The sequence below is a fragment of the Lucilia cuprina genome, chromosome 3 (assembly GCF_022045245.1).
Source record: "Lucilia cuprina isolate Lc7/37 chromosome 3, ASM2204524v1, whole genome shotgun sequence".
NCBI lineage: Eukaryota > Metazoa > Arthropoda > Insecta > Diptera > Calliphoridae > Lucilia > Lucilia cuprina.
Window position 1 is genome coordinate 50,934,411 of NC_060951.1, and position 12,292 is coordinate 50,946,702.

At 27.7% G+C, this 12,292-nt stretch overlaps 1 protein-coding gene across 3 annotated transcripts in view; it reads left to right on the forward strand.

Annotated features, from left to right (window-relative positions):
• LOC111681083 (innexin shaking-B) overlaps positions 1–12,292 on the forward strand; it is a 58,038-nt gene that overhangs the window by 32,774 nt on the left and 12,972 nt on the right. Inside the window, exon 2 of one of the 3 annotated variants that reach the window (XM_046946557.1) lies at positions 5,626–6,875. The exons of 1 other annotated variant lie outside the window; for it this stretch is intronic. In XM_046946557.1, coding sequence (XP_046802513.1) covers positions 6,516–6,875 — 360 coding nt within the window. In that variant the 5' untranslated portion in view covers positions 5,626–6,515. The remainder of the gene's footprint in view (positions 1–5,625; positions 6,876–12,292) is intronic. One more of the 3 variants, XM_023442814.2, reaches the window with a different exon arrangement.

Here is a 12,292-nt window from a genome sequence, read left to right on the forward strand (position 1 = left end):
TTATTACAAAATACAATATTTTTAAAAATAAATTAAACCCAAAAAAATCTAACTAAACAAAACTTGCAGTCAACTAGAAAATGCATATAGAAATATTCCATATTTGTATTTAATTGCCAAATTTATTTTCTACAAAGAAGTAAAGCTTTTAAAAAAAAATGCTTATTTCTTAAAATGTTCTTCAAAGTATTTGCTTATTTGTCTAGATATACTCTTGTCCATAAGTATGGTAATAAACACACACTTCATATTTAAATATGACTAATGGTTTATTCCTGACAACTTTTTTAAAATGAAGAAAAAATCCCATGATGTACATCACCATAATAATATTCTGTTCCATATTTATCTATATATTTGCATATGTGTATATGGATCTTTTATTTTCGAGACAAAAGTTGAAAAATATGAAAATTTAAAAAAAATTTGTTTATTTTTTCAATATGAACCAATTTATCAACAATTTTGTTAATAAACTCTGTTATTAAGTGGGTTGAAAACATTAAAAACAATATTATCAATTTATTAATAAATATTCACACCTTTTCCAATTAAATAAACAAAATAAAATATGTATTTCATTAAACTACCCAATTGGAAAAATGAGAAAAGATTTTGTTTTGAAATAAAATTCGATGATAATTATAAATTACATTTAAGTTGAGTAAAATTAAATTGATTTGCCATTTACAATTCAAGGAAAATTTTTCCATAAGGAATGATCTGTCAGCTTAAAAATTGTGTTGGTTGGTTGGTTTACGTGGTAGTTCACTACACGCGAACTGTCAAGTAGAGTCAAAGAGACCCCGTTTTGACCGGACCACTCCACTCGTCAGATGTTGAATTTGTAGTATTAGATCCAGCCCGTAGCTGTGAGAAATCTGAGGATATCATTAAGCCTAAAGACAGATATCTCGCCAAGGTTAGATATGAAGTAATTGCCAAGGAAGCGGTTTCTCTTTACGGCCAGAGCAGGGCATTCACAGAGGAGATGGAAGACCGTTTCTTCCTTTTCCCTGTCTTTGCAACTGCGACAGTGATCATTGAAAGGGAGCCCAAGCCGACTTGCGTGTCTGCCTATTACCCAGTGTCCTGTTATTACTGCTATCAGCCTCGATATGTCCCGCCTACTTCGATTTATAAGGTGTCTTGTGCGTTTCTCATTGAAGGAGGGCCACAATAACTTGGCCCCTTTACATGTGTCTAGGTTATTCCATCTATTTTCAGCTTTTTGAAGAAAGAATCTGAGGATATTGCTCTTGATATAACTTAACGGAGTTGCTACTGGAACGGCGTCGGAGATATCAAGAGCAGATCCCGTTCTTGCAAGCTCATCTGCCTGTTCATTACCGTAGTAGTCCCTATGCGCAGGGACCCAAACAAGGGTAATGTCAGACAGCCGACCCAGCATTGACAGATCCTTCTTGCATTGTCTGACTAATAAGGAAGTAGTAGTATAAGAGTTTAGTGAGAGAAGTGCCGCTTGACTATCGACAAAGATTCCTATGTTGCCGCGAATATTGAGGTCATGTAACACCCTACAGGCTGACATTATCGCAAAAATTTCAGCCTGAAAGACACTACAGTTGTTGGGAAGACGATGGGATATACTTACCCCAGCTTCTTCACAAAAGACACCAGAACCAACGCCGCAGTTCATTTTAGAACCATCTGTAAAGATTCTGGTGGTATATTCGCTCGGTAGATTACCTCTACACCACTCGCTCCTGGAAGGAACTCTGACTTTGAAGACTCTATCAAAGTCCGTGTGTGGGGTAATATAGTCGGATGGTTGGTTCAAGATTGGAGGTAGCAAGCTTAAAATCTTAGCGTGTCCATATGTTCTTGATATCCAAAAATTGTGTTACAATATCTTCATTATTTCGTGGAAATTTTCTCTCTTAGGAATATATTTCTAAAGCTACGTTCGGTCCTTTTAAATATTTGAGAAAAATTAAATTAAACTCTAGGACTTGTTTATAGTTGGATAAAAATACCATAGTTTGAACTATGACTAGACTATAGTACGAACTTTACAAATCAATATCTGGAATAAAAACTTACCAACATTGTGGATTATGGATTAGTATGGACTATAGTCAGGACTATAGACTAAACTGTAGCTTGAGTGTAGACAAATCTATAGAATATAGATCTATTGTCCGTGGACTATAAACTAATCTATGCTAAACTGTAGTCAACTGTTATAGACTAATCCACAATCAGAACTTTAGACTAATCTATAGTCGGGACTATAGACTAATATACAATCTATATAATCTGAAGTCTAAATTCTTAACTATGGACTAAACTATAACTTCGACTATAGACTAATCATTAGTGTCGTCTATAGACAATTCTATAGTCTGCATTATTAAATCACCTTTTGTCTGGACTATAAGCTAATCTATAGTCTGAATTATGGACTTGCCTATATTCTGAACTATATACTAATTTGGACTATAGACTTATTTAAAATCTAGACTAAAGACAAAACTACAATTTGGTCTATAACCAACACTAAAAATAATCTATAAACTGGACTTTTTAATCACTATATATCCTTTAATAAGTAAGGATCCTTACAACACACATCAATCCTTAACTAGTTCGCTCTTTTAAATAAGTGAAACAAACATTCAAAACTTATTTCATATTAATATTTCTATTTCAATTTGAATTATCGCTACACAGGTATCCAATTGGAATTTAAACTTAGTATATTAATAAAACACCTGTTAAATGTTTAGAACAAAATAAATTAATTAACATTATTAACTAAAATGTTTTAGATTTAATATTAAAAATTTTGTATCAAAAAACTTCTTTAGAAAATTTTCATTTCAAACTTATTTATGCTTATCTGTATGTGGGTGTTTGTGTGTATGCGTATTTTAATTTAAACAATATTTTAATTGAAAACATTGACTTCGAGCAGAAATATTTTAATTTGTATACATGAAAGTATAAATATAAATGGATTTGTATACAACATAGACATAGGGTAATCATAATGATAAGAAAAAGAGTAGTTTTTGGAACACGCTACGTAGATCAATAAGTTTCTTACGTATTTTAACAATTTGGTTACAAATAATAGCATCTTTGATAGAAAAGTAGTTACTAATTTAAAATCAGTTTTACAATCTAGCAAATATCTTATTATTTATTTGCTATTTATTTTACCTAAGCTGTATCTTGTATCATATAGTATTAATGTGTATATATAACATTTTGAATATTCATTCATTGCTATTGAAATTTTTGAAATTTATTTACTCAACGTGAGTGAGTTGTACATTTTTCACCACTACTACAACCTTTTAGTTTATTTAGATTTTACTTTTTTGTTTATTGAATTTTTCTATCTTTAGTTTAAAAATATTTGGAATCTAATTTTTTAAGAAACGAAAAAAAAGAAAAACCTTAAAAAAGATATATTTTTGGTTACCCCACTGTTTTGGTACATAGTACAAAAACAACAACCAAACAAAAATTGTTATTACATATAAATTTACAAAACTTTGTACATATTTATTACGATTCTTTGCGATTTGTAAATTATGTGTAAATTACGATCAAAGTTAGCGAATCGTGTTATTTTGCATTGTTAAATAAACACAATTAGGTGTATTTACAATACATATTTACACTAATGTTCCAACACATTTGTTTTAATTAAAAACAATTAAATTTTTATTTAAACTTGACATTAAATTTTATTCGTTTTGTTTGAAAATAAGTCTCAAAATATATTTAAAAATCCATTTTTCGTTTTGTTAAGTTCATTTGTAATTAATTGGGTGTTAAATTGTTTGTTAATTTTTAACATTAATAACTTTTTTTGAAAACAATTGATTTTAGTAGGAAAAATTATTTTGTTTGTTTTGATAAGAAAAATCCCTGAATTAGTAAGAAATATTGTCTAATTAAGAAACAGTTAAAAATTTATTTGGGTCTAATTGATGTGTAATATAAAGAAATGAAAGTGTTTAATATTTTAAGGTTAATCATGTAGAGAAGCAGTAGGTGCATGTCAAGCAAATAATTTTTCAATATACATATGTTATGTTCATCAGCTGGAATAAGTTGTTTAAAAACATATAAATTTGTTAAATTCTAAGAAATATCCAATTAAATAAAAATTATAACTAAATGGAGACTTATTATTGATGTATGAAGTAAAGAAAATTAAAGTATTTAAAATGTTTAAGGTTAATCACCTGGAGACCATTAAAATAATATGTTTTGATAATAGGTTCTTTCAACATATACGTGTAATATTTGTTTATTAATATCATGTGATCGGCACGAACAAGTTCTTAAAAATTATATTTAAATAAAAAACAGTACTTCATATTAATATGTGAGGATATGTTTGCAATATAAATCTAAAAGGAATTTTTGAAAATATCACATTTTTAAATTGTGAAAAACACCATGTAAAATTCGGTTATACTTAGTTTTAATAAAATGTCGCTTAATTTTTGAGTGATTTAAAATTATTTTTGGTTTAAACTCCTATATGAAGAAAAAAATTAGAAATTTGTATAGCAATCATTCTGAAATAATTATAAGAAATTTAATAACGCAGACAGATGAACAACGATTGTTATAAATTCGTATTAAAAACTATTTGATATGTCTTGAATATTGAAAAATAATCCTGCTGTAGACCTATTGTTAAGACGTTTTTGCATTTTGTTTGTTTTTCTACCGATTAAGACATGTCCGTCCGTCTGTACATTCTAGATATTTTGTAAAAAATTTAACGAAACGAGGGTCGAAACTTATCGAAAATGGCTGTAATATAAATTGTTTAAATACTTACTAATTTAAAATTCAACATAAAAGTTTCTTTATAAAAAATAATAAAATTGTGTAGAGTATCATATGGGCGGCCATGTCCGACTTTACTTTCCTTATTGTTTTAATTATGTATGTTTTTTTAATATAAAACAAATCTGATGATCGGTGAATGTTACAGGAATAGGCAAGCGGACAGACAGATGGATATTTTGCTTTATTTCGTTGCTTTAGATCGTTCTCTAAATATCGAAAATATACACACTTTATGATACAAAAATAATCGCTATCTAGGTACGTAACTTGGATTTTGTTTTGTCGCATTTCTGTTGGTTTTTATACGACAGACGGACAGGACTTTTCATTTTTTTCTGGTTAAACAATTGCCTTTCACTAAGATATACTTTTGATAATCAGAGAAAATTGTATCCATCTATGGTCTCTCCCCTATAGCATCGGACATTAGAATTAGGAGAATTAATATAATCACTCACTATGGGGTAAAAATAATAAGAGTTTTTTGAACCAATTTGACCATTTGATTGCTTTTAAAAATTTCTTATCTTGACAAGTTTTAAAAAATTTTCTTTTTTATTTTCATATGACAAGATTTATTCATTTTTAATTATTTTTTTTTTATTTCAAGAAATGAAAAGAAAATCAATTTTCTTATAAGATTTTAAAAAAACCAGCAAATACTTAACATTTTTTTTTGATGTAGAAACACTTAAATCTTAAAACTTAAAAGATCACAACAAAACATAAAATTTTTCATATAAATATAAAAATAAATTTTCAATTAAAATGAATACAAAATAGTAAAGTAATTAAGTTCACTATAGTGGTGAAACAATAACAACAAAAAATATTTAACATAAAATTGAAAATGAAAGTGACATCAGTATGATTTATAATGATCCATACAGGGTACAACAAACTACAAAAAAGTAGATCAAATAGTAAAATCGGAAACATGTGATGCTAAAAAATAAATTTAAAGAAATAAGAAAAATGAGCATAAAGTGCCTTATATTTTGCTCTTCAGATATTTTTATTTCTAAACAAACTAAATCCAACCACAATAAAAACGGCAATCATAAAAATAACGAACAACGAAAATTTGTAGATGAAATTTTACAAACAAACAAATCGAACTAGAATCGAAAAGGGGAAAAAGCAGAAAAACATATAGATATTGTTTTGAAAACAAAAATTAAATGTTTAACAATTTCTAAAATGCAAAAGCCTATAAAAAATAAACAAAATCTTTGTATTATCAATATAACAACGGAATTGAATTTCAAGTGTTTGTGTACAAAACAATATACAACGACGAAAAAGCGAAAATGCCACAGAGTTGCATTTAGCTATAGTAATTATAAAAACGAACATTTCAGAGATATACAAAAACAACAGCAACAAAATGATCAGCATCTACGCTTAACTATGGCAGTGCCACGAAAAAGAAAGTTTCAGAAAATTTCAGCAACGATACAATAATATTTTCGTGATTAAACAAAATTTATATATTATTAGAAAAAAAAAAACATTTTCTACAACAAATCAAAAAAAAAAACATACAAAATATATCACCTTATATTTAGCATTAAAACGCTGATATAAATTTATTAAAATTCAACGCTCCTAGCACTAAACTTCACTTTAATTTTGTAAAGTGAAGTTAGTCGGTTTACAATTGTTGGCGAACAATGTTAGATATATTCCGTGGATTGAAAAACCTTATAAAGGTCACTCACGTTAAAACCGATTCACCAGTATTTCGTTTGCATTACTCTATAACTGTGATGATATTGATGTCATTTTCCCTAATTATAACCACACGTCAATATGTTGGTAATCCCATCGATTGTGTTCATACTAAAGATATTCCAGAAGATGTTCTCAATACATATTGTTGGATACATTCGACATACGCGCTTAAAAGTTATTTTAAGAAAAAGCAGGGCGTCTCCGTACCGTATCCAGGCATTGGCAATTCCGATGGGGATTTGCATGAAAAGAAACACTATAAATATTATCAATGGGTGTGTTTTTGCCTATTTTTTCAGGTGGGTTTTTTTTTACTTGTTTTATTTACTTATTTAAAATTACGAGAATTTGTAAAAAATTTAAACAAATAACAAATAATTTAAATTTTATGTGGAGTGTGATAGACACCTAATTTTGGGCAAGTACAGAGTATTTGAGAAAAATGTTTGGGTTAATATTCAGCAATTTGATACAAAAATGCCCAATTTTTTATCGCTAAAATAAATATTTTTTTATTTCTCTTTATAAACAAACTTTTTTTATAAAACTAAACAATATGTCATTTCATTTTACCTTCAAAATCAATTAGAATTAAACTATTGTAATCGACCACCTAACTGAATATTTACGTTCACTAAATGTTCACTAATTTAGTTTTTTCACATTTTCTTAGCCAAGGTCCCTTATTGGACACATGTTCTAAAATAAATATACAATAATTATGTTTTTAACATTTCATTGTTAAAATAATAATAATATATAAACCGCAAAATCCCCATATGCTAAAAAAACAAACATATCGTCGTCATTAAACCAAACACCTCCTCATTTATTGTACTGTTGATCATCACCATCGGTGGCACCAACTAAATATCCAAAATGACATCGAAATATTGCAAAAATATTTAAGCTTGACAAATGCCATCAAATCATACAAACAAATTTTGAAATTGAAACCTGTCAAATTATAATGATTAAAACAAAAATAGATTTGTGCGAAAGAAACAAACAACTACAATATTCAAAATTATTTAACGTCAGACATTTCGTAGAAAAATAAACATTAAAATAACAATATTTCATTTAACTTAAATTATACAAACTACTCGGTATTACAAACAATAATATTAAGAAAATTATTTTAAATTTTTGTCACACATTTTTTTTTTTTGTGAAAATGTATTCCAAAACATCAGGTGGTATTTACAGAGAACTGAATTGAAAATTTTTTATTTTATTATTTATTACTGAGTGATGGTTTTGGTCATTATTTTCAAATTATTTTTAAGTATGTGTCACATCAATAAACACTTAGAAAATTATGTATATTATTTTTACATCAGACTGTCATGCGAGGAAAAAAAAAACTTATGTATGTAGTCAGTCACATAGTATCATTGCCTATGTAATACGCCAATGAAAAACTACAATATTAGAAGTATTGAAAAAACTTCAAATAGAATTTAAAGTACCTAACTGCAATTGATAAGATTTCAACAATACAATTAAAATAAATTGTCCGATTCACAATCGGTATCGTACGGTTGTATCGTACATATATATCGTGGCATACAACGATACGACATCAATTGTGAATTGGACATATGTCTTACTACACTTACATTTTATTTTTTCCAAAGTAAGATTCAATTTTTAAGAATCGTAAAGCCATATCATGAATATCAGAATATAAAGATTTATATTTGAATCATAAATTATACAAACACCTTGTCGAATATAATTTGTCCTTTTTTAAAGCATTCCCACAAAGAGTTACACATTATGTGTGAGCTTACTCATGTTTGTCTTCCTCTGTTCTAAACTAACAGAAATGTTCACATGAACGGACAGACCGACGGACATAGTTAAATCGACTCAGAGAATGATTCTAAGTCAATTGATATACCAATATTGTTGTAGTGTAGGATGTAACAAGTAAGAAATTATAGTCCTTCAAAGCCGACCATATATTTCCCTATACCAGTAATGGGGAAAAATATTATTTTTGAGGAAATGTGAGTCGATTCTCCTAAAATTTGTTAGACGAAATTACGGTTACATAAAACATATTATTTTGATTTGTTTGTGGCAATAGTTTTTTAAGCGAATTGTGGACATTTAAGGAAATTTTCGATGGAGGCTTTGTTTGAGGGCTAGAATCAAAAGAGGAATGATCATTACAATATTTATGAGGATCTTCGAGGCGAGTAAATATATTAAACATCATCATCATGAGCTGAACATCTTTTCGTGGGATTTAATTGTATGGGGGCTAAGTGAAACTATTGACAGATGTTAAGCATTTTCAATAGGCTATGTACTGCTATAAGATCATGTACCAAGTTTCATTGAATTCACTTCAAAATTGCGACCTGCAGTTTAACAACAAAGTTTACATGACGGAACGACGGACAAACATGGCTAAATCGGTTCAAAAATGATTCTCAGTTGACTATGATAGATAATTGATACCAAAGACGGACAAGCATCATAAAGTTAAATGAAGCTATTGACCGAAGTTAACAATTTTCAAAAGGCTTTGTCCTTGTATAAGATCATGTACCAAGTTTCATTGAATTAACTTCAAAATTGCGATATATAGTTTGATAAAAAAGTTTACATGTCGGACGTATGGACGGACAGATATAGCTAAAACAGTTCAAAAATAATTCCCAGTTGACCACGATAGACAATTGATATCAATGACGAAATGACAGCGTTAAATCGACTTTTTTAAAAAATCTAAATATATCGTCAACTTTACGTAATAAAGGCGAAATTAACATTTTTATTTTCTATTTTAATTAATTGACTTCTTTTATCATCATTTTCACCATGTTTTTATTATTATTTTTTAAACTTGTTATATTGACAGTTCTCAAATGAAAATTGTCTGAAATAATAACAATGAATATGAGGGTTAGTATAATTTCTATATCCAAATCATAAATTTTTTGATATGTCAAATAATAACTTTTTTTATTAAACACAAAAATTTCCAAATTATGTTTGATATATTGATCTAAGTTTAAGTATATGAAAATGTGAAAACCGTAAATAAAAATGCCAGAAAAAAATCTACTAAAAAAATTTAAGACTTTGTCCAAATTTTAATATTATTCCATAACTCAATAGATGCTATAAAATATGTATATTATCTTGAAAACATTTTCAAAATTTCCATTTTGTGTATTATTCTCTTTATTAAATATTAAGATAATACGTTACACACGAACTATATAAATCAATCAACAATTTTAAAAATTTTTAAACCAAAAATAAATTAATAATCAACGGCAACAATAAAATCAACAACTATAACATATGTACGATGATGATAATGAGTACATCATTGAATTGAAGATTTATTGCTATATTTTTTTCAATGAAAACTACATTTTTCTTTTTGAATAAAGAAAACAAAACTTAAAATTTTTACGAAAATTAATTTGTTCGTAGACATATGTTTTTTTCCGTAATAGCGTTACGAGTATTTGTAGTAAAATGAAATCGAAAAGAAATCCAAATAAATAAAACATTGTTAACACTAAAAAACGACACAATTTATAATAATAAAATTATTTTTTATCACCTCATAAATAAAGCATATAATTTGTAAACTATTTTGGTATATCGATAACAAGCTTGATAGAAAAAAATTTACATTGTAAAAGTCGGAAAACTCCTTATTAACGTTAAATTTTGATAACTATTAACAACTTGTCGCCCAATTGTTTTCTTAATTTTTGATCATGCTATAAATTGGCTCTAAAACCAACATAATTTTAATTTAATAAATGTGATGGGTCCGTCTATGACGAGTCATTTAGGCGGTAAATATTCACATTATAATAAATTTATTTATAGCCAGACTCATGCGTCGATGTCTATTAAAATTTTGTGATGACACTTAGCGAAGCAGAACTAAATCAAAAAATTAAAAAAAAAAAAATAAAAGTGAAAATTTTTTAAATTTAGACAATCAACATCATGTTTTTTGTTTTAATTTTTTGTTGTTGTTTTGGTTTTCTTTTTTGGCATTCTTGGAACGAACCTAAACAGAAATCATATGTTGTGTAATTCTTCCAAACAAACAAAAAAAAAAAAAATGAAATAGTTGTGACATTTTGAACTAGAAAAACTGTTTACGATGAGTGGGAGATCCCCTTGAGTAGCACATAGAGACTATAATCAGTGCGTTAATATTAGGCATAGATCATTATTATTAGGATTTATATACGGTCAAGGCCGACTAACTAATACCCTAATAGTCAAGGAGAAAATAAAAGCTTTTTGTATATAAATCTTAAAATATTGAGTTCTAAAGCTGCATTGTCTTGATTTTATATCCCAAGTGAAAGCCTGATGTAATTATTATATGTATTTGCGATTGCCAATACAATATACATTATTATTTATTGTTCAAGGTCTAATTGATTAAATCTAAATATGTTCCACAGAAACTTAGCATTTCTGGTAACTGTTCAGATTTGGATGTTCGATGTACTTATTTGGGTTAACACTAGCTTCACAAAAATGTAAGTGTGCGCTAGGCATGGGCTTGTGCTAGGAGTAAGTCAATTAACACTTCATAGATGACAAAGAGTAGTGTTTTTTTCCAAGGTTCCAGATTACTTAAGGAGAGTAAAAGTCAAGATTGGTAAGTTATACACTAGTTTATTACAACGTATGAGTTCTGATAGAATTTCTTGAAACAATTGTTAAAATTTTACACAAAAAAGTGGTTTCTATTTTTTTAAGATTAAATTTTTTTAATGGATCAAAAACAAAAAATATTAGTTTTAAGAGAGACGAAGCTTTTCTAAAACACGTTTGCTCCCAACTTATAAATCATTATAGAATCTAAATATTGAGTATCCATAATTAAGGTGAAGGTGTCTCGAAAACGGAAGAAACCTTTATTTTAAAGTTGACATGTTGACATTTATACATAAAGTTTTCTTGGCGCTGCATTTTTTCAAATTTTAGGTCACGATATCTTAAACCCTGTTGCGATTAAGAAATTCTGTGGCCAGATTTGTCAACCTGCGTTATTAAACGAAAGGTGCACTAAAAAGAGATTACTTTATTATACAGTTGCAGACACTCCATAAAGTTCCACCTAATTTTAAAAGTAAAATAATGGATATCAAAAGTTTAGAATAATTAAAAACTAAAACCATTAATTCTATTTCCATTCATATTCAATAATGTTAATTACAATATTTTTGAATAAGATTAAATGTCCGCCATTTATCTCAACATAATTATTAGACGATATATCATAATGAAATCAAAATTTTGTTAAAAATAAATAACGCTCCTAGATAAATAATTGTAACCACAAAATGGAAACAGAAAAATCAAAATTAATACCCACCAGCTCTTTATGAAAAACTAGAAAAAAATATGATAAGTCGTCGATAAACAATACGGAAGCAGACAATGTATACGAATGAGTTTCAAATTGGCTAGTAGCCAACATGGACAATATGTTGGCCAATTTAAGAGAAAATCTCTTAAATATATTTTAGACAAAGAGAAACAAACTCATTTCTTCCCTATTGCAGTGATCATTTTCAGTTTATAATTTGTATTTTATTTATTTATTTTTCTGTTAACTGCAATTATGATGGCATGCGTCTGCAAAAAAAAAAAGACACGAAAACTGCACTGATGTATTTAAGCATAACAAAATCTAAAAGAAAAAAGTTTG